Source organism: Carex rostrata, chromosome 18 (assembly GCF_964058835.1).
Source record: "Carex rostrata chromosome 18, lpCarRost1.2, whole genome shotgun sequence".
Lineage (NCBI taxonomy): Eukaryota > Viridiplantae > Streptophyta > Magnoliopsida > Poales > Cyperaceae > Carex > Carex rostrata.
In genome coordinates, this window is record NC_135935.1 from 2,248,084 (window position 1) to 2,271,275 (window position 23,192).

General features: G+C 34.2%; 1 protein-coding gene across 2 annotated transcripts; it reads left to right on the top strand.

Moving 5' to 3' along the window:
* Nucleotides 1-14,209: 14,209 nt before the first annotated feature.
* Nucleotides 14,210-18,003, top strand: PEX22 (peroxin 22). Of its 2 annotated transcripts, XM_078319716.1 has the most exons (9): nucleotides 14,210-14,513; nucleotides 14,972-15,208; nucleotides 15,297-15,344; nucleotides 15,455-15,511; nucleotides 15,946-16,047; nucleotides 16,129-16,194; nucleotides 16,300-16,401; nucleotides 16,490-16,607; nucleotides 17,669-18,003. In XM_078319716.1, exons 1-8 carry the CDS (start codon nucleotides 14,382-14,384, stop codon nucleotides 16,601-16,603), a joined length of 858 nt encoding a protein of 285 aa, XP_078175842.1. In that variant the 5' UTR covers nucleotides 14,210-14,381; the 3' UTR covers nucleotides 16,604-16,607; nucleotides 17,669-18,003. The 2 variants fall into 2 exon arrangements, with proteins under 2 accessions (XP_078175842.1, XP_078175843.1); XM_078319717.1 differs by lacking the exon at nucleotides 16,490-16,607 and having other exon boundaries at nucleotides 16,300-16,448; nucleotides 17,669-17,749.
* Nucleotides 18,004-23,192: the final 5,189 nt, after the last annotated feature.

Genomic DNA, 23,192 nt, shown 5'->3' on the forward strand with positions numbered 1-23,192 from the left:
TAAATCGCTCTCCGATTAGTCCTGGTGGATAACCAATAGAGGTATCACATGTGTGATACTGCGAGTCGATTCCATCCCTGGTGAGGCTCTACTCGCTCGGTCTGCATTCCAACTGAGATTTGGAATCAAGATATAAATTGTTATATTAATCTATTTAATTTGTAAATAGATTTAATGCTTTAGAAAATCAATTATGGAGTAGATCTGTAAATGAATTAAATGAGGTTTTGATGCCGAAGGAATACTGAAGGTGGACCGCCTTGGAAGGTTTCCTGACATACCTCGTTTAATTTTTAGCTTAACTTAACCGTAAATTTTTGTTTTACACACTTCCGCTGTTAAGCTAAACTAATGGGTTTGAACCGTTCCATAAGACCCAACAGTTCCAAGTGATGGTGCAGCCCTCAAGACGTGCACACATTGTTTTGCTGGTAAACAACACCGGGTAGCTTTCCAAAAATCTGCTTCTTCTAAAAAATCTAATATACTAGACTTGGTTCATACTGACCTTTGTTCGATGAGTGACAGGACACTTGGTGGTGCTTTGTATTTTGTCACTTTTATTGATGATTTTTCTAGGAAATTGTGGGCCTATGCGCTGAAGTCGAAATACCAAGTTTTGGAGGTGTTTAAGCAATTTCATGCCGGTGTTGAGGGAGAAACTGGGCAAAAACTGAAGTGTGTTAGATCTGATAATGGCGAAGAATACCGCGGGCCATTTGAAGCCTATTGCAAGGCACATGGCATCAAACTTGGAAAGACAGTCCCAAAAACTCCACAACAAAATGGCGTGGCTGAGAGAATGAACCGCACGATTTGTGAGAGAATCTGATGTATGCTTTCTCACTCAAAACTACCAAAGACATTTTGGGGTGAGGCGATGAATACTGCTGTTCACTTGATCAACCTCTCACCCTCATATGCGCTTGAAGGTGATGTGCCTGAGCGAGTCTGGTCTGGAAAGGATGTGTCCTACGGGCATTTGCGAGTGTTTGGTTGTCGATCCTTCGTGCATATCCCAAAAGATGAAAGATCGAAACTTGACAGTAAGTCAAAAGAATGTATCTTTTTAGGTTATAGAAACGGTGAATTTGGTTATAGGTTATGGGATCCGGCTGAAAAGAAGGTGATTCGAAGTCGAGATGTGGTGTTTTTAGAAGATGAGACTTTTGAGGATTTAGGCAAGGTTGAAAAGCTAAAACCTACTTCTCAGCCCTTTATTGATTTTAGCCCAATTCCAAGTCCTGTTGTGAATAGTGATCATGGGGGAGATACTAGAAGCCATGAGACTGAAACTGAAGTTGAGGTTGAACATGAAATTGAAAATTCTGATGAGCAACAGTCCCCAGTTCAGCTAGAACAACCTGTATCTGACCAGCCAGCAGCTCCTGAACAGCAGCAAAGGAAGTCCAATCGAGTTCGTCAACCCTCTGTGAGGTATTCTTCTGATGAGTATGTGATGCTAGCTGATGGTAATGAGCCAGAGAGCTATCAAGAGGCGATGTTGCATGAGCGCAAGAGTGAATGGACTAAAGCCATGCAAGAAGAGATGGACTCCTTATATGAGAACCACACATTTGAATTGATGCATCTGTTAGTTTGTAATAATCTAGAAGTCAATAATACAATAAATTATCATAAAGCTTTGTTCATGAATTGAATGTTTATTTATATATCATTTTGTTGCCTTGAGTATTATTGAATTTATGGATCATTTCGAGTTCATGACTGAAATTGTGAAACTCCATAATATAGATGATACATACTCTTAAAAGGTCACTGACCAAGGTAATTAGCAGGAACACTAATTACCGCGATAAGGTTAGTATGTGGATTAAAAGATGGTTAAGTTTTACAAACCACCTGACACGAGATGTCATTTTAATCACATAGATACATGTTTTAGGAACATGGTATTTGACAGACCCCGAATGAAACATTAAATAGAATTGTGTTCGTGTCATTTATGTTTTCATTCAGTATCACGTTCTACAGTATGAGGTATTTATCGTTCCCACTAAGAAATATGTATGTGTGATTGTTATCCACCGCTGTCCGTAAAAAGCAGTCATAACGTTAGCTTTTCCATATGTATAGGTTAGCTGAGGAAGTGATAGTTTACCAAGAATACTATTTGTCCCTCGTATCTCTATACGAGCTATAGCATCACTGGGCCCCTTGATAGAGTAAGATTATCTGCTAGCAGTATAATTACAAGAGTAATTATATTTGATAATCTGCTCAAGATCAAGAAAAGATTCAGTTAGCAAGGATGACACACATCTACCTTGAAACTGATCTGATAGCTATGAGACAGAAGAACAGACACAAGTAAATTGTTTACTGGATCGTGATATTGTACAGTACAGCATCATCTGTGTAATTGGATGGTCATGATGTGTTGCCAGATGCCACCCATGATTATAGAAGTTAAAACAATTTTAACTCTATTTACCAACATAACACAGATCCTATTGGGTCACACCATATAGGAGTTAATCGGAGAATCTTATTGTTATTGATTATAAATTGGTTATGATCAATAGTAAGATGGCTATAATTAATTATACGTGTTATAATTAAATTATAAATGTTATGTAAAAATAACAAGCAAAAACATTGGTTAATTTATAAACGTGTGTGACACGTTGTATAAAAGTTAACCGGTTAATTTATAAATGTGCAGGACACGTTGTATAAATTACCGAAACAACAAACCGCAAGAAAAATATATATATAATTATTCAGAATAATTATACGAATATTATTTGTGTTCGGGCCGAGGACATTCGGGTCTTTTCAGATTCGTCCTTATCCGCATGACATGTCATTGATCCTATCCAGATGACATGTCATCAATCCTATCCACAAGGGCAAAATGGTCATTTCACACCTATGCCACCTTGCATGTGTAGAAACATGGAGAAGAGTGTGGAAGGGTGTGGAAGGGGTATTTTGGTCATTTCACATATAAAAGGATGAGGTGTCAATGGCATACCTTGTAAATAGGCCGAACTTGGAGGGCATTTTGGTCTTTTGCAACCGACCCTAAACACTATAAATAGGGGTGGAGGGGTAGAGAGAAAATTAGCTAATTTATTCGTACCGTTTCGTGTCGAAACGAATCGGTATTTTCTCTCTTTCTCGGTTTCTCTCCCAAATAGTGTTTCGGTTGAGAAAAGAAAGTTATACGCAGTTGTCGTATAATCTTGTGGGTTGTTGTGAAGTATATTTACGGGATCGATGAATAGTGTTTTACCGAATTTCGCGGTATGTCAGTTTTGCATATTGATGAAACTGAGCAACCAAAAATTCGTGTTTACGGGTTTTCGTCTTTTCCCTGTGAATAGTGTTTTTGCAGAATTCCGCGGTTTACGGTATTTCTGGCAGAAGAAATAAACCGTTCTCCGGTTAGTCCTGGTGGATAACCGATAGATGTATCACACGTGTGATACTCCGAGTCGATTCCTTCCCTGGTGAGGCTCTACTCGCTCGGTCTGCATTCCAACTGTGATTTGGAAACAAGGTATAAATATGCTATATTAATCTATTTAATTGGTAAGTAGATTAAAGTTTTAGAAATCAATCATGGAGTAGATCTGTAAAAGGATTAAATTGGGTTTTGATGCCAAAGGAATACTGAAGGTGGACCGCCTTGGAAAGTTTCCTGACATACCCCGTTTAATCCTGAGCTTAAGTTGGCCGTAGAAATTTTTGTTCTACGGTCATTCCGCAACTTAAGCCTAAACGGGTTTTTGGTTATAGCACCCGTAAACCCCAACAGCATCTACCGAAAGGTAAAAAGGCTCTTAAAAATAAGTGGGTTTTTCGTGTGAAAGCTGAAGGAAATGGCTCCAAACCGAGATACAAAGCTCGGTTGGTTGTGAAAGGATTTGACCAAAAGAAAGGAATCGACTTTGATGAGATATTCTCTCCAGTGGTCAAAATGTCCTCAATTCGAGTTGTTCTCGGTCTAGCAGCAAGCTTGAATCTAGAGATTGAGCAACTCGATGTAAAAACTGCATTTCTCCACGGAGATTTAGAAGAAGAACTTTATATGGAGCAGCCCGAAGGCTTTAAAGAAAAAGGAAAATAAAATCTGGTGTGTAAACTGAAAAAGAGCTTGTATGGGTTGAAGCAAGCGCCAAGGAGATGGCACAAAAAATTTGAGTTATTTATGTCAGATCATGGTTTTGAAAAAACTGGTTCTGATAGTTGTGTTTTTGTGAAAAAGTACTATAGTGGTGATTTTATTATCCTATTGCTTTATGTTGATGATATGCTAGTTGTTGGTGGTGATGCCACTAAGATTAAAGAGCTAAAGGAGGAGCTTAGTCATGCATTTGTAATGAAAGATTTGGGGGCAGCAAGGCAAATTCTCGGCATGCACATTACACGAGACCGAAGAAGTCGAAAGCTTTGGTTATCTCAAGAGCGGTACATTGAAAAAGTTTTAGAGAGATTTGATATGAGCACATGCAAGCCGGTTACTTCTCCATTAGCAGGTCATTTTAAATTGACTCGTGAAAAATGCCCAAAAGATGAAAAAGAGAAGGAGGAGATGAAAAATGTGCCATATGCATCAGCTGTTGGTTCATTAATGTATGCAATGATATGCACGAGGCCAGATATAGCGCATTCAGTTGGTGTGGTGAGTCGATTCCTCTCAAATCCTGGTAAGGAGCATTGGGCCGCTGTGAAATGGATTCTTCGTTATCTCCGCGGAACAGCAAAGAGTTGTCTTTGTTTTGGCAATGGTGAACTTGCGCTAAAGGCCTACACAGATGCTGATTGGGCTGGAGATGTTGACTCCAGAAAATCGACATCAGGTTATTTGTTGAATTTTGCTGGTGGTGCAGTTTCGTGGCAGTTAAGGCTGCAAAAATGTGTCGCACTATCCACTACTGAGGCTGAATATGTAGCAGTGACAGAGGCGTGCAAGGAGCTGCTATGGATGAAGAAGTTTATGCACGAGTTGGGTGTCAATCAAGAGCGGTATGTGTTATTTTGTGACAATCAGAGTGCGATACATCTTAGTAAAAATCCGACCTTCCATTCGAGATCAAAACACATCGAATTGAGATATTATTGGATTCGTGATGTGTTAGAAAACAAGACATTAATCTTAGAGAAAGTTCACACCAATGAGAATGGATCAGATATGATGACGAAGGTCTTACCACCAGCAAAGCTCGCGGTTTGTTGAAAGATAACGGGCTTGAATCAGCCCTTCTCGTCATGAGTCGAGAGGGGGAGTTTGTTGGGTCCCTCCTCATTTCAGCCCAATTGATTTGGGCTAATTTTGGGTCAATTTAGTAGAGAGAGGGCTATATTGATATTTTTGTTAAGTCTAAGGTCTATTTTGTAAAAGAGGAATTTGAGCTGTCTTGATATTTCCTACAGGAGGTTCTAGCGTATTCTACAAGTTTAGCCTCTTCCTCTTTGTTTTGTATGTCCTTCTTGAAAAAGATAATAGAGATAGGAAGAAAAAGAGAGAAATACACAGGTTGTTTTAGAAAGCTGGTACAAGCCTTATAGTTATCTCTCTTTGTTTATCTCATATGATGAAAATGTGTGTATATGGTTTGTAAGCATAAAACCTTGATATTCATCAGTTGAAAGTGTCTTTGTTTTCAGAATTTGTGTGAATGTTTTTGGTTTTTTTCAATTTACTTTCTTGCTGAAAATTGGTGCTGATTTCTGCCTGTACCAGTACTGGTATGATCCTGTTTTTTTTGCTGCACACAAGGTGTTTGTGGTATTGCCTAAGTGAACCTAATTACTAGTACAAGGCAGCCCAACAGAATCACATATAGATTATTATGATAAATGTGAAATATATATTTAATTTTGTGCATGCTTCATTTTTTTTTGTGTATTCTGCATTGAAATTGCAGATTCAGGAGACAAAAAAGTTCATGCGAGCTAAATCATTTCAGAAAAGAAAAATTACATCGAATATAGTTTGTGCAACAAAGCATGATTATAGACTTTTATAAAAGTGAAAATTAAAAGCGTTTTCGATTGTAATTAATTTACTGGTCATCTTTCGGTGCACCATAGAATTTTAGTCCTCAAATTCATGAGCACTATTACTGGTCGGTCCAACATAACCAGTCTGCTTGCCACAGTTAGTGACAGCACCGTACCAGTCCAACTATATATCGGTACAAGTCATATATAATAATGTGAATAGCACGTACTAAAGTATTGTTAATTTTCTTCTAGTGTTACTTGGTGTGCAACAGCACCAGGGGTACAGTAGCACACTTGCTCTGAGCATGTGCCAAAATTCTATCGCCCTCCTAAAACCAAACAGATATATATATGAGGAGGATTCAAATGTCTTCATTTTTTTATGTCTTTATCATGTCTTTAATTTTTAAAACTTTAATAGCTTAAAATTTAAAATTTAAAACTCAAAATAAAACCGTTAAATGTGATCTATGTTATTTTCTCTATATGCTCATAAAAAATTATCACATTTCAATTTTGTTTTTATGTGAACCAATAAGTTGAAAAATCAACGTTTATAAATTATCCACATTAGTATGTTTTTTACAAGCTCTTGATGACAACTAAAATAAAATTGAAATGTTATAATTTTTATGAGCACATAAAGAGAATGATCTAGATCATATCCAATGATTTTATTTTGAGTTTTAAGTTTTAAATTTTGAGATATTAAAGTTTTAAAAAATAAAAACATGATAACAGCACAAAAAATAGAGGCATTTGAATCCTCCTCTATATATATTAGCTATAGATTGAATCAGGGGCGGACGCAGGATTTTTGTCAGGGCGGGGCGATAATCGGATGCAAATAGCTTATCGGGTTCAAACCCAATAGCTTATCAGATACAATTCAACATAACAAAAAAAATACCAATCAATATAATAAAAATCATAAATTACTTGAAAAAAATTAACAATTCAACATTTATAGGGAATTTGAAATCAACATTTTGGTTCAACTTGGCAGCCTCTGCCTTTGAATTCAAAAATAAAAAAAAATAAAAAAAATTTTTGGTTCAACTAATTTTCGCTATTTGGGATCAGCGCCTATTTGGGCTCCGCTAATTTGTTTCGCTTAGAGTTTATATGGGCTCCGTTCCGTCTATTAGAATTTCAGAATGGATTACAGGGGGGCAATTTGAATTCCAGGGAGGGACAGAGGTTCGAAAAGCAGATTTTTAGCATTATTTTTGAAAATCCAGCGGAGGACAGCTAACCCTCCCTGTGCTACAGTAGATCCGCCCCTGGATTGAATCATAGAAGTCATGTTTTCCGATAAAATATATAAAGAGAGAAGCAACAAGTGACTTCGGTAGCTCCAAAGAAATATAAGGGCAAAACGAAGAATTTTTTTCATAAACCATAATTAAAAAATGGATTCTTAGGGAACCAATATGATTACAATTTTTTTTTCAAAAACCATAAGAACCGTGGGAACGTCACGGTTTGGCATTTTTTTTTTCCAGACCGTGTGCTTCTCACGGTCTTGCCAAAATTTTTTTTTTTTTTTTTTGATTTGTCCACACTTGCACGAAAATTGCCACAGAAGATCCGAAATGAAATTCAAGACCGTGTGCATCCAACGGTCTTAGCAATTCCAATCTCAAGACCGTGTGCATCCCACGGTCCGGCCTTCAATTCTCAAGACCGTGTGCTTCTCACGGTCTGGCCTTCAGTTTTAAACCCCCACGAGACAGAGGCCTTTCTTCCCCCACGCCCCTTCTCCATTTTTTTTCTTCCTCTTCTTTCTTCCTCTCTTCCATCAGATATTTTTTTTTTGTACTCTCATAATTAGAGTAATTTTTATTTTAATTACATAACTTTATATATTTTTGAGAGAGGAACAAAAAGAGCTTCAGATCTACAAATTTCGTTAGGTATGTGTTTAATTCTTTTATTTTTGATAAATAATTCATAATTATGAATAAATAAGTAGAATAGATTGTTTATGTAGTATAAATGGTTTATGTAGTAATTGTAGTATAAATAAATGGTTTATGTATAATTTTAGTGTAGATGCATGTAGTTTTTTTAGTGTAGATGAATGTAGTAATTGTATGGTGATATGTCTATTTGCATGTTTTATGTGCATGTAATTTTTTTTAGTGTAGATGCATGATGCATGTAGTTTTTTTTAGTGTAGATTAATGTAGTAATTTTTGGATTATTTATTTGTGGTTTATGTAGTAATTTATTTGCATGTAGGTTTTTTTAGTATGCATGTAGTAATTGTTGGGTGATTTATTTATTTGCATGTTTTATGTGCATGTAATTTTTTTTAGTGTAGATGCATGATGCATGTAGTTTTTTTTAGTGTAGATGAATATAGTAATTTTTGGATTATTTATTTGTGGTTTATGTAGTAATTTATTTGCATGTAAGTTTTTTAGTATGCATGTAGTAATTGTTGGGTGATTTAATTATTTGCATGTTTTATGTGCATGTAATTTTTTTTAGTGTAGATGCATGATGCATGTAGTTTTTTTTAGTGTAGATGAATATAGTAATTTTTGGATTATTTATTTGTGGTTTATGTAGTAATTTATTTGCATGTAAGTTTTTTAGTATGCATGTAGTAATTGTTGGGTGATTTATTTATTTGCATGTTTTATGTAGATGCATGGTTTATGTGCATGTAATTTTTTTTAGTGTAGATGCATGGTTTATGTGCATGTAATTTTTTTTAGTGTAGATGCATGATGCATGTAGTTTTTTTTAGTGTAGATGAATGTAGTAATTTTTGGATTATTTATTTGTGGTTTATGTAGTACTTATAGTATAAATAAATTGTTTATGTAGGAATTTATTTGCATGTAGGTTTTTTTGAGTATGCATGTAGTAATTGTTGGGTGATTTATTTATTTGCATGTACTAATTGTTGAATGATTTATTTATTTCCATAGTTAATGTACATGCATGATTTATTTGCATGTAGTATAAATAAATGGTTTATGTAGTATAAATAATGTAAAGTAATAGAATGAATGTGAATATTTGATTGGGTTTGCATGTTATGCATGTCAATATTGAATGTTAATTTTTTTTGTATGTATTTATTTATATTGCAGTGAAAAATGCAAGGAAGTGAAGAATCTTTATTGCAGTTGCCTCATGCACAACATCAATCACATGCGGCATCTGTAAAGGTGTTTGTTCAATATTGGTTTGGATTTAAATTTACTTATTAAATTCTTGAATTGAAATTTAATTTTTGGTTAAACTTTTTTTGCATCAAAATTATTGTTCCAGCCTGATCATGCACTGCGTCCTGGAGCTTTGCAAATGCACATTGACTACCATGAAACTATGAAAGAAGGTTTGAAGAATTTAGGATTGTATCAGATGGTCGAAGTCCACCACTGCCAAGTTGATAGAGAGTTGATCACTGCTCTCGTGGAGAGGTGGAGGCCCGAGACAAATAGTTTTCATCTTCCGGTAGGGGAGTGCACGGTGACATTGGAAGATGTCAGCTGTTTGTGGGGCTTATCTGTTACCGGTACAATATTTTTTGCTGCTAATTTAAAATTTTGTTATTAAATGAAATTTTGTACTAGTATAATTTTATTTAACATCTATGTTTACAGGGAAGACTATCTCTGGATGTACTGACGATAATTGGTCACAATTGATCCTAGATTGCCTAGGACAGGAAGTGTATGATGGTTACGAATGGGATGATAATGATTTTTATCATAAAAAGGTGGAGAATAAGGGTGAACCCAATGAGATGAACTCTCCTCATCCGCAATTCCGAACGCAATTGGTAATAATTGTTGTTCTGCATCATAAGCGCATGCCATGAATAATTTCCCTTTATACCTGCCGGATAGGTGTCCAGCATCTACAATTATAACTGGTCGGAGATATGGCCAGGATTCAATGTATGGACCGAAAGCCCATGCCACACGGGTGAAAATACGGATGCCCATTTTTGTAGATGGTTCGTGCTCAATTACGTATTTTGTTCCTGGGGTAGACATCTGGATTGCACCGAGCAAGGAAGGTAGCAATTCGTAGGCTTTTTCCCAATAACCAAATAAATCAGCAATAGCCAACTCCCTCCCTCTCCAAATCTTGTTGTATGAAGGCTCAACCATTTTGTATATATTTCTAACTGCAAATCGACATGCTTTAATTGACATCTCCAGGTCCTCCTTCAAACCAGGTTTGATTATATCTGCAATCATCCTGGCAGTCAGCTGACGACTGTCTACTTTACAAGCAATACTGTAACAATTGTGCTCGTCTCGGTTTGTTGCAATTGTCCAATTTGCCGTCTCAGTCGTTTTTGCGTACACCCTCCATGGACACCCCTCTGCTCTACATACAACTACATAACCAGTACGATTGGTATATTGTTGTTGTAATTCTAAGTTATTATCTAGGGCAAATGCACCTAACTGGGATTTAAGATCGGCTTTGGAGTCAAACATTTGTCCCTCTGAAAATTGACCGTCAATTCTGGGTGGATAACCAAAAAATGCTTCATCCTTGTACGGCATCGGCACATTGTCATTAAATGCCGGAAAAGGATGCTGCAATCCTCGATTAATAAAGGGAATAGAATTTACCCACTCCTTCATTACATCTTGCATTCTAATTTGATCCTCCATTTCAGCCATATCATCTTCCCCGACAGCTGAGCCACCAAGGTCAGAGGTTGTGTCTGAGCTAGAGTTTGTGTCTGAGCTAGTATTATTATTCATCTCGTTAAAACGAGTTACCAAATCATCCACTATCGGTATTTCGAGTGGGTCATCACAATATATGGGTGAATCAGACACCGTTGTGTCTCTACTACTTCCAGGTACACTACCCGGATATGGGTCATAATTGGTATGACTATCAACTGGTACTGACTCAACTACTAAATCAAGAAGTTTAAAATTCAGTACCGGAGTGGCATATTCAAGCATCATGTGCCATATCGTTTCCTCGTCTACGCTAAATAACTGGTATTTTTTTGCTGAGCCAGGTGGTGCCGTGTTCAAACGAGCCTTGATTGTCAGATCGAACTGACTAGGGAGCAAATGAATGCTAACATATATATGTTTTCTTAGCTCATGAAGACTGGTTGAATTAGTAACAGGAAATGTGCAGGTCGGTGCGTCTGAAATTTCACATCCATAATAAACATTTATTATCACTTGAGACATTATCTGAACAAAAAAAAATTCACAATCAATAATCGATATCATTTTCAATTTTACAACCTAAAATATGATCGTCATTGAAAAAATAAACTTACTACAATTACTTATACTACAAAAAGAAAAAATTATACATAAACCATTTATTTATACTACAATTACTACATAAACCATAAATAAATAATCCAAAAATTACTACATTCATCTACACTAAAAAAATCTACATGCATATACACTAAAAAAACTACATGTACATAAACCATGCATCTACATAAAATGTGCAAATAAATAAATCATCCAACAATTACTACATGCATACTAAAAAAACCTACATGCAAATAAATTACTACATAAACTATTTTTTTATACTACAATTACAACATAAACCATTTATACTAATAAAAAAAATACACATAAACTATTTATACTACAAAAAAGAAAAAATTATACATAAACCATTTATTTATACTACAATTACTACATAAACCATTTATACTACATAAACAATTTATTCTACTCATTTATTCATAATTGCAGATTATTTATCAAAAATAAAAGAATCAAATACATACCTAACGAAATTTGTAGATCTGAAGCTCTTTTTGTTCCTCTTTCAAAAATATACAAACTTACTTAATTACAAAAAAATAAACACACTAATTATGAGAGTACAAAAAAAAATTTAGCTGAAGAAAGGAAGAAAGAAAAAAGAGAGAAGATGAAAAAAATGGAGATGCACTGACTCGACGAGGAAGAAGCAAGAGGTAACCGTGCCAAAAAAACAAATGGGGACCGGGCCGTGGGGTTCCCACGGTCTTGAGATATCATTTAAACCGGACCGTTACCACAAAGACCGGACCGTTCCCACGGTCTTGATTTCAATTTGGTTGGACCGTGGGATGCACACGGTCTTGAGAATCCAATTCCTAAGACCGTTGGATGCACACGGTCTTGAATTTCATTTCGGATCTTATGTGGCAATTTTCGTGCAAGTGTGGACAAATAAAAAAAAAAAAAATTCGCAAGACCGTGAGAAGCACACGGTCTGGAAAAATAAAAAAATGCCAGACCGTGATGTTCCCACGGTTCTTATGGTTTTTGAAAAAAAAGTTGTAATCATATTGGTTCCCTAAGAATCCATTTTTTAATTATGGTTTATGAAAAAAATTCCAAAACGAACATGTGAATTTGTACCTTTTTTTTTTGTCACTGTGAATTTGTACTTGTAAATTGAATGTGCCAGAGTAAGTGGCTTGCTGTAAACTGAGTATCGCCTAATAAAAATTTATTAAAATTCTTGGATATAATTTAGTACGCATTGGTTTGCTTCTGTTTTAGTCGGCACCACATGTGATGGAATATTCATTGAAGCAGAAGGCAGGCAATTGGCAAACATAAAACAATACGATGGTTTGTGTGAGGCTATGGTAATATGTATATTACGTATTTAGCCGTGTTTTGGATTTATATTTTTAAAATTTAAGTAGTTGATTTGAAATGTTAAATATGATATATATATGAAAATATATTTATATAGCATATTTTATATTTTTTTAAAAACAATTTTACTATTTTTTAAATAAATAGTAAATCACTTCTTCCGGATATAATCATAATTTTCAAATCATATTAAGTAGTTACAAAAAAAATGTAAGATTTAATCTGTCGATACATATTCATATGAAAATCATATTAAACAGTTCTAATTGATTATTAAGACTTTGAAAATAGAAATATGAATCTATAGAGCATAATGTTGTGTAATATGCATATTACTATAGCCCCACTTTGAAAGTTTTATATAAACATCTAAAATCTATTTTTTTTTCGATTTTTAAAAGCTGAACTGAACCAATCGAATCGTTTAAATTGAATTAAATTTCAGTATGTTCGGTTGCACCGAGTAAGAGAGATTTAATTTCAAAAAGTCAAAATTTAATACATTAGTAATTTCATAAAAATAAACATTAATATAATGTTACACACATTATTCAATTTCATATAACATATGTAGATGTCCTAAAATATACAAACCAAAATAAAAGAAAGAAAACGATGATTAAACGAAACAAAATAGAAATCATAATTGAACTATTATAATTCGGTCAGTTCAGTTTACTCGGTTTTGAAAAATCTAAACCAAACCGATCCATTTAAACCGAACAACCGAACCATTTAAGCTGAAATTTTTCGAATTGGTTGAAAACCAAAGCTATTACCTTCTCTTTGCACACATCACACTATACGGTTCCTCTCTAAAAACTACACTTTTTTTCTTTTAGAAAAATATTTATTTAAAAAAGTTAGATAAAAGAGGCCAATTCAATTCAACACTTTTAAATTATGTTTAGTTCTTTACTAATTCAAACATAAAAAATTATAGGAGAAAATAGATTTAGTCTCATTCAGCTTAGTCAATATAAGGCAATAAAAGAGACACCAATTAAATTTTTTTTTTTGGCTCAATTAACGATTTCTATAAATAACATATCTAAACCATTTTTTTTCAAATAAAAAATGGATGTGGAATTATGTAATCTGCAATTTGATCTGGAACAGGAGACTAGTCCTTTTCCTCTTTTATAAATTTTTTTGTAAATTATGCACTGATATTTTTAGGTTTTTAATTAAGGTATCATTTTTTCTTATTATGTAATATCATTATTAATTAAGTTATTCTATGTTATATTTAGGAGGCAAAAGAAATCAGCTTAACCCATAATTTAAGTCACAAATTTTAACCAAACAAAAAATAATTTACACCATACTCAAAATTAAAACTCAGCCAAATATGAATAACTTAAGCTGACTTGACTTGAAAAAACAAACTTATACCTCCTGAATTTTATGTCTCAATCTAACACCACCAAATAATTTTAGAAATTTTACCATAACTTCGTATGTCTCAAGAGTCAAGACCTTAAAAACATATTAAAATAATACTTCATTTGTAATATTTGAAGGACTAAATATGAAAAGTACATAAGAAAACTATGCAAATTGTAGAACTGTTAAGAATCCCGACTGCGATGCGAGTTTTCTGCGTAGGTACAATTTCTGTCTCTGTACATTTCTCCGTTTAACAGCCTGTCTTTACATCTGGATTCTCTCCCTCTCTCTCACCCCTAGGGTTAGGGATTGAGAGCTTCTTCATAAACAAATCCATAGAGAAGCGGCCTATTGGGTGTGCGATTGAGAGATTGATCTGGTGCAATCATGGGTGGATCCACATCTTCTTCTTCTTCTTCTAACCAGGGAAAAGACGATGATTTGGCTGATCTGATCAATCGATTCATCAATTCGCTAGCTGATTACTCGGATCTTCTACCCTTCTCTGTTGACCGCCAGGTCTGTTGATTCTCCTCTCAAATTAGGTGTTTTTTTACAGATTGCGTGTTATTTTGTTTTGGTTCGTTTTGATTGGCTGATCGGTTTGCCTTGTTGTGACTATTAGCTCCGAAAATTGCAGCGCTTTTGGGTTTAATTAGTAATCGCTAGAGAAGAAGATGAAAAAAAGGGGATGATGATAATATCATAGATTTCCATTATATCTGTCTGTATATAAACTCTCAATTGATTGGTATCGTATGCTGGTGCCACCTGGGCAGTATAGGTGACCAACAAGCGGGTATAATTAAGATTTAGGCTGTCAGAAGGGCAGGAGTGTACTGCACTTTGCTCGATTAACAAATACCCCTCTAAAGCTTTTAATATAATCTTATATGCATGAATTATTTATTGACAAATTCCTCTGTAAACCCTCCTGGAAGAAATATCTTAAAAATTATTTGGTGTTACTGTTGCAGAAGCTTCGATCCTACACAACTTTAGCTGCACTTGCAATCACACTTGTATTAGTATGGAAAATACTGAGGTCTCCCCCACAAGAGCCACAGAGGAGGCCACGCAGACGTGCCACACCATCATCTAGTGGTTCAACAGGTAGAACTAGTTCAAGTGCTAATCCTTCTACCAATATCTGTTCTTCATCGGATGACTCAAGAGCACAGGATGCTATCAATCATTTTTTCCAGCCAGTTAATGTATGATATGATTATGCTTTTATGAAGTTTCTGTTTATTGCTTGAGTAGGGAAGCCGTTAATTTTTTTTTTTTTGGGTGATTATGTAGTTGACACTTGAGCAAATTGTAAGGCATAAGTTGAATGAAGGGCGAAAGGTACATTAAATTCAATTTTCCTTTTATTTATTTTAAAATATAGTCCATTTGTACTTTAGTTCATTATGAATAATTTCACAATTAATTTTATTCCCATTCGGTGATATCAGGTAACTTGTAGGTTGCTTGGTGTTATACTTGAGGAAACCACCCCAGAGGAACTCCAGGTATTAGAAAATGGCTCTTCTGAAAATTTATTTTTTGAGTAGAACTAGGGTACTGTTCTTAAGCTCACTAAGCCCTTTGGTGTGAGCTTAACTTTGAAATCTATCAGATTGACATCAAGCGACAAATCCAAACTGTTGAAACCGATATATTTCGCAGGTGTTGCATTTAAATGTCAAAAAATTTATAATTTTTTAATAAAATTAGTATGAAGTCAAGCAGTCAAAGAATGAATGTATTAAAATTAACTTATAAACCTTTTTTTGATCACTTGTTTATTCTAAATTAATTTGAAAAATAACAACTTTGCCATGTAAACACATTACTAGTGAAGTAGTTCGGTTTCAACGGTTTGGATTCATCCTAGTTCGACACTTTATTCAATACTCTAGGTTTATATAATGATCTCATGCTTTAGTTGTTGTACCAAATGCAGGATAAAGTGACAGTAAGGTCATCTGTGCTAGAGGTGCTGCATGAAATTGCAAAGTTTTGTGATGTATATCTCATGGAGCGTATTCTTGACGATGAAAGTGGGGTATGTGATAACAAACATGCAGTTTACCATTTTGTTGTTTTATTTGAATCTTACTTGTCCTATTGATATGTTGAACTTTAGGAAAAAGTTCTTTCAGCATTGAGTGATGCTGGAGTTTTCACCTCTGGTGGCTTGATGAAAGAAAAGGTAAAATATCTAATTGGAGATTTAGAATTTACATTTTAAGTTCAAGCAAAGTAAGGTGTCTGGTACTTCCTGCATATTTATTTCCATTTGTTGTTGTTATTGTAGGTTCTATTCTGTAGTACAGAGAATGGGCGCATGTCCTTTGTCAGACAGCTTGAACCAGATTGGCATATTGATTCAAATCCTGAAATCGTACAGCAACTAGCTGTAAGACAACTTTTGCAATAGCATTCAGATCATGAAATGAATATCAAGTGATTTGTATCATTTATAATTGCTATCCTTTTTTTTGTAGAGGTTTATAAAGTATGAATTGCACATATCACCGCAGCGGGTAGAAAGAATGGCTACAAATGTGTATAGCTCTACCAGCTTAGAGAACTTTTTTGGAGGCCTCGAACAGAGATAATCAAGTCAGTATTATTTATCCCCTCGCTCTCTCTCTCTCTCTCTCTCTCTCTCTCTCTCTCTGTATATATGTATATTGCCCCATGCTTTCTCCCTACCATTTGTAATGGCATTTATTACAAATTAGTAACTACACCAACATGTTATATATTTTCAACAGAAACCCAAAGCTTTTTAGACATTGCAAGCTACACGCCCAATAATTTGGCCTTCATTTCTGACATGCCGATTTTCTACAAATTCAATTTAAGTTAATATTAAGGAAGAGGATTGCCATGCCCTGTTTTATGCTTGTTTATACTTGAAATGATTTGGTTGAATTTTGAGAAAGTTAGGGCAAATATTAATAACTCCTGTCAATCATTGGATGTTGTTAGCAGAAAGAAAAATAAGTCTTCAAATTAATTGTAAAATGTCAAGGGATCAAGCAACAGCTCTTTTCCTGATGACACATCATGACAACAACTTTTCATGTTAATAATTTAATTTTGACTTTCAGCAAGCTTGAACAGCTGAACATTGATCTTGTTCTATGTCCCAACCAGTGCTTGTATACTGAAAATTATACAATTTGGAGTTCATTTGGTATAATGGATTAAGAGGTGAATTGAGAACACACAATAGATTCCAGTTAGCTGTTAACGTTGCACCTTCTATGATTGGCTAATTGCTCTGTTTTTCTATTAAATGAACCCTTAATTTTAAATATTTTGACACATATGGATTGCTAGTGATTTTAACAAGGTCAATGGCCCCTGTCATTTAAAATTTTAAAGTTAAATTGTGAAGCAACAAAAGTGTGTTGTGATATCTGTAAATTTTTTAAAAGAATTTAAAGTGAATCCCTCAACAATCAGAAGTATGGATGCTAAATGTTTGGGGGCTATTTTGCAAATATATCGTTTGTTTGGTCATGACATGGCTGTTTTGATAGCTATAGTTCTTTTGATCTTTTGTTATTTACACATCATTAAAGATTTATTGACCAATCTTAATTAGAACAAAGGCTGTGTCCGAATGTCACATGCTGGTCTTACATGACTAACCTTTTCTTGTTTTTTACCAGAATGAAAGCTGAGTTGAGGTTCTGCTCAGAACTTTATTCAATATTTGTGAAGAATAACTTGCAACTGGGTAGATAATGCTGGTCAAACTTGATATATTCCTTGTATGGAGATTAGATTGCTTTTAAAGAAGAGGTTATTGACTTAAAAAGTTTAGTGCACCAGCATGTTCCATTTTTATACATAAACTAGGGGGGTTATTAAGGAGATCCTGTGTTGTATTGTAAGGTTTAAAGTGTATGATTTGTAATTTTTATTAAATAGTTAGTGTAGTGTAAAGAATCTTTCAATTTATATTTGTTACCCAAAGTTGTTGTCCTTTTCAATTCATCAAAAACTTCAGAAATGGGTGTCTATATTAGAAGGTTCCGATTGTCTACTAGTCGAACTCTTGTAGAAAATTTTTTGTTGTCACCGTTGAATATATAAGAGGATGGACCTTAATGAATAAATTAAAATTAAGGCTATAGTAATAATGTGTAAAACAAGACTGACAAGGAACTTGACTGTAACAGTCCCTATTAGGGTACTTCTATATATTCTAAGAAGGGTATCGTTCGTACTGTGTGAGCTCAGCATGCTTGTCGCAATCAAGAGCCATCTCAATTGTGGAAAGGGGGTTCTCCATGATTTTAGGTTTGGAGGCAAATGTCAGACAATCGATTTCTTTGGCGTCAATACGGTCAAGTGCTGTATATATGGATTAGTTTGCTGAGCAAGTCTATGCACAAATCAAGCTCGGTTGAGTTGGCAGCTGCAGTTGGTTTGCTTGTAGCATTACATGCACTAGTTTGAAATAGATGGCTGAGATACCAAAGCTGGACTAGGAGGCGGAGATGAAATTGGTTGAGAAGACATTGGAGAATGCAGGAAACTGAGATTGGAAGATAACACTTGTACCTATATCTGTACCAATGGAGGCGGCAGTGCTGATGGACCATTAAATATAAATTAACTGTTATAGGGGTTATTATAACAAGAAAGTGATTATCAAAATTAATATATGTAGTAGTTGGCATTAGCATTTATCATGTACTCAGTCAGAGAATTTGCAACAATGTACGTTTCTAAAGATCTTGAAATATTTTATTAACAATGAAAGAGACTTGGGCAGATAAACGAATCAAAGAGAGATAAATTTGACATGGAATATTTTATGGAAAACTTCTTTGGGCCGATTAGTCTATGCTGGTGCATTCATCCTTAGGTCTGCAAATTGAACTAAATCAAACTTATTCCAGTTTTGAATTTGAGTTTGAGTTTGAGTTTGAATAAGATTCAAATTGAACTGGTTTGATTTATTTCATAACGAACTTCAATCAAACGAACTAATTGAGATTTTTTTTTAATTGAATTGAAGTCAATTGAATCACGAACTACGGATTTTTTTGGCAGCCACCGGTAGTTTATGCATTAGTTTTATTCACGTGGAACAAAATTAATGCGGTTTCCTTTTACCTTTTGTCTTTCGCGAATTCACACTGATGAATTATGACCTAGTCCAAAATTTCCTTACCTTTTACGCTGCTGGATTGATTAAAATCACGGCATGGACCTAGTCAAATGAAACTTATTTCAATTGTTAATTTGTTACGCTGCTGAAGCATTTTCCTATTATAATTTACCATTATATTAACAATTTTGAGCTATGATAAGTTTGGTTCCTGCATTATTAAAGATTGATGGTTGAAGCCATTAGTTGCATTATTTGATATTCGAATCTAAATAGTTCACACACCAATTTCGAACGAACTATACCCAGTTTGAGTTTGAGTTTGAATAAGATTCGAACCAAAATGGTTTGATTTGTTTCAGAATGAACTAATTTCGAATCAAATTAATTACAAACTTATTCTGAATCAAACTCAAATCGATTCATGAACTACAAACTTTTTGTGCTGCAAAGACCTTCAATTGGAGTGTTGTATTAGGGTTACAACTACTCTTTTCTGTTGTCATCTGGAGACATTATTAGAGTACTACAAAGACCTTAGTGTTGTATTGGGGTTCCAACTACCATCTTCTGTTACCATATGGAGACTATTAAAGTACTGCAAAGACCTTCAATTGGAGTCTTGTATTGGGGTTGCAACTACCCTCTCCACTTACCATATGGAGACACTACTAGAGTGCTACAAAGACCTTCAATTGGAGTGTTGTATTAGGGTTGCAACCACCCTCTTTCCTAACCATATGAAGACAATACTAGTGTGTTGCAAAGACCTTTAATTGGAGTGTTATATTAGGGTTATAATTATCCTCTTCTGTTACAATCTGGAGACACTATTAGAGTACTGCAAAGACCATCAATTGGAGTGTTGTAATAGGGATGCAACTTCCCACTTCATCTGTCATCTAGAGACACTACTAGAGCGCTACAAAGACCTTTAATTGGAGTGTTGTATTAGAGTTGCAACTACCATATTCTCTTGCCATATGGAGACACTACTAGAGTGCTACAAAGACCATTAATTATAGTATTGTATTAGGGTTGCAACTACCATTTTCTCTTGCCATATGGAGACACTACTAGGTTGCTGTAAAGACCTTCAATTGAAGTGTTGTATTAGATTTACAACTACCTTATTCTCTTGCCATATGAAGACACTACTAGAGTGTTACAAAGACCTTCAATTGGAGTATTGTATTATGGTTGCAACTACCATTGTCTCTTGCCATATGGAGACACTACTAGAGTGCTATAAAGACCTTTAATTAGAGTGTTGTATTGGGATTACAACTGTTAGTTTTGTGTTCTAAAAGTTATCTCATGTTGATTACTTTTAAATGTCAAGTTTATGAATTAGATGTTATATACATTTTGTTCCTAGAGTTTGATGTTTGAATTAGAAGTGTTCAAGAAGATGCTCTTGGTATTGAACCTTAGAACTCTAAATCGTAATAAATATAAACTCTAAAATGTTCACAATCTTGATAATTAGCATGAAACACTAAATATCACAAGAGGATTGTCGTGTTAATTAAAGTATAACATTGTAGTTCTATAAATGTTGATAAAAGATTATAATTTAATAACACGTGTATGAAAGGATTCATACATTGAACATGATCGTCCAAATGAAACATTATATGAATTGTGTTTGTTTTATTAATATTTTCATTGTGTCTACAAATTATAAGATATGAGACTATCTTTTTCACATGAGAATGTATAACGTAATTACTATTAAAAGTTGCTTATTACAAGTAATGATAAAAGTAGTAGTTCTTTGTACATGGCTTGTGCGGGAGAAAGGTATATGTCAATAGTATCATTGCCCCTCATTTATAATGAGTAATGATATTGCTGGGCCCCTTGATAGAGTAGAATTATACATACATGCAATATAGTTGAAGTGCTGCTAACCATATATTTATAATTTACTCGAGAGATCAAGAAACGAATATATTGCAAATATGACACTATCCTACTTTGAATATTATTCATAATATCATGAGGCAAGGAATGGACACAAGTAATGTTATTCATAACATTGCTATAGGATCGTGTTTTGTAAACATGTTACATTACATCTATATTAATTGAGTGACTATAATGTGTAGCTAGAACACCGCTTATAGTTTATGGTGATAAAATAATTTACACCATTACCAATTTAATATGGATCCTCGTTAAAGGTCACACCAACTGAACGGGAAACAAGAGAATTATTTTATATTTTATATGGTGTATGATATTTCATGTGATATGAAATTAAATACATGTGGTAAAATATTAAAATAAAATGTTACATGTTGTAACAACTTAGTATAAATTAAATATGTGAAGAATATTATTTGGTGAAGTGTAGTGTAATATTACATAACATAATATTTGTGTCACATAAATAATGTAATCTGAATACTAATTAATTTAGAATTTGAATATACAATTGAGAGATACACCATTGGTTATGGTGTGGTTGGTCACACAAAAATGACATGTGATTGCATGTGAAAATTAAGAGGAAAACATTGGTATTCTTCCCTCCAAATTTTTTTTTGATTTTTCTCTATAAAATATAGTACTTCACATGTGACTCCTACATGCAATACACACTCACACTCATCTTCTTTGTGGCCAAAATTACCCCAAAGAGACCAAAAATTATGCCATCTATCTTTTGTGTAAATTCTAAGTTAACTTAGTTGTGTTGACAAATTAATTTTGGAGGATAACAAGGGGTTGCTAGCTTTATACTAAGCATAGATTAGTGGATCTCTAGTAAGATCTAGAACTAATCCTTGTTTAGTTCAAGGTGAACATTTTGCCAGGGTAGTAATCTAGAAGTTAATCATTTTGTTCATGAATTAGATGATTAATATATATCATTTTGTTCCATGAGTTTTATTGCTTTTATGAATCATTGTAGGTTAAGAACCGAAGTTATGAAACTTCATAATATAGATGATAAATACTCTAAATAGTCACTAACCGTGGTAATTAGCAGGAACACTAATTTACCATTATAAGGTTAGTATGTGGATTAAATGATGGTTAAGTTTCACAGACCATAGACAAAGAGTTGTCGTTTAATCACATAGATACATGTTAAGAACATGGTATTTGACTGATCCGGAATAAAACATTATATGGTAATGTGTTTGTGTCATTAACGGTTTCATTTGTGTTAAGTTCTAAAGTATGAGGTGAGATCTTTCCTACATAAGAAATGTGTATTCGTAAGTGTTATCAAACGTTATCTGTAAAAAGTAGTTATAAAGGTGACATTTCAATACACATGACTTGTGCGGAGGAAGAGATGCTCACCAAAAGTACTATCGTCCCTCGTATTATTATACGGGAGATAGTAACACTGGGGCCCTTGATAGGAGTAGAATTATACGTACAATATGATTAATAGAGATTAATCATATGAAATAATCTACTCAAGATCAAGAAAAGATTTGGTTTGCAGGGATGCCACATACATACCTTGAACCTAATCTGTTACTATGAGACGAAAGAATTAACACAAGTAAATTAATAAGTTTACTGTAGGATCGTGATATTGTACTGGACAACATCATCTGTGTAATTGGGGGTCACAATGCACTGCCAGGTGCTAACTATGATCTGTAGAAGTTTTAACTCTACTGCCAACATAACACGGATCCTATCGGGCCACATCACATAGGAAATGGATCAGAGAATCTTATTATTAATTATAAATAGTTATAATTAATATAGAAATATCATAGAGGTGTTAGGCTTAAACAAATTAAAATTACAAGCGTGTATGACATGTTGGGTAATTATTGTTTCAACCGCAAAATGAAATATAATTGTTCAGAACAATTATATATATGGAATAGTATATTTGGGCCTTAATTATATTTAGAATATAATTAAGAAAGTCCAAGATTTGAAGCCCAAAAGCCCAGGTCTGATACTATTCTTTCTGGGACTGACACTATTCATACTGGGCCTTTCTGGGCCAGTGTACTATTCACACTGGGCCCAAATCAAAGCAAAAAATGTCCAAACCCAATAACCATCCATACTGGACTTTACTGGATCTTTCT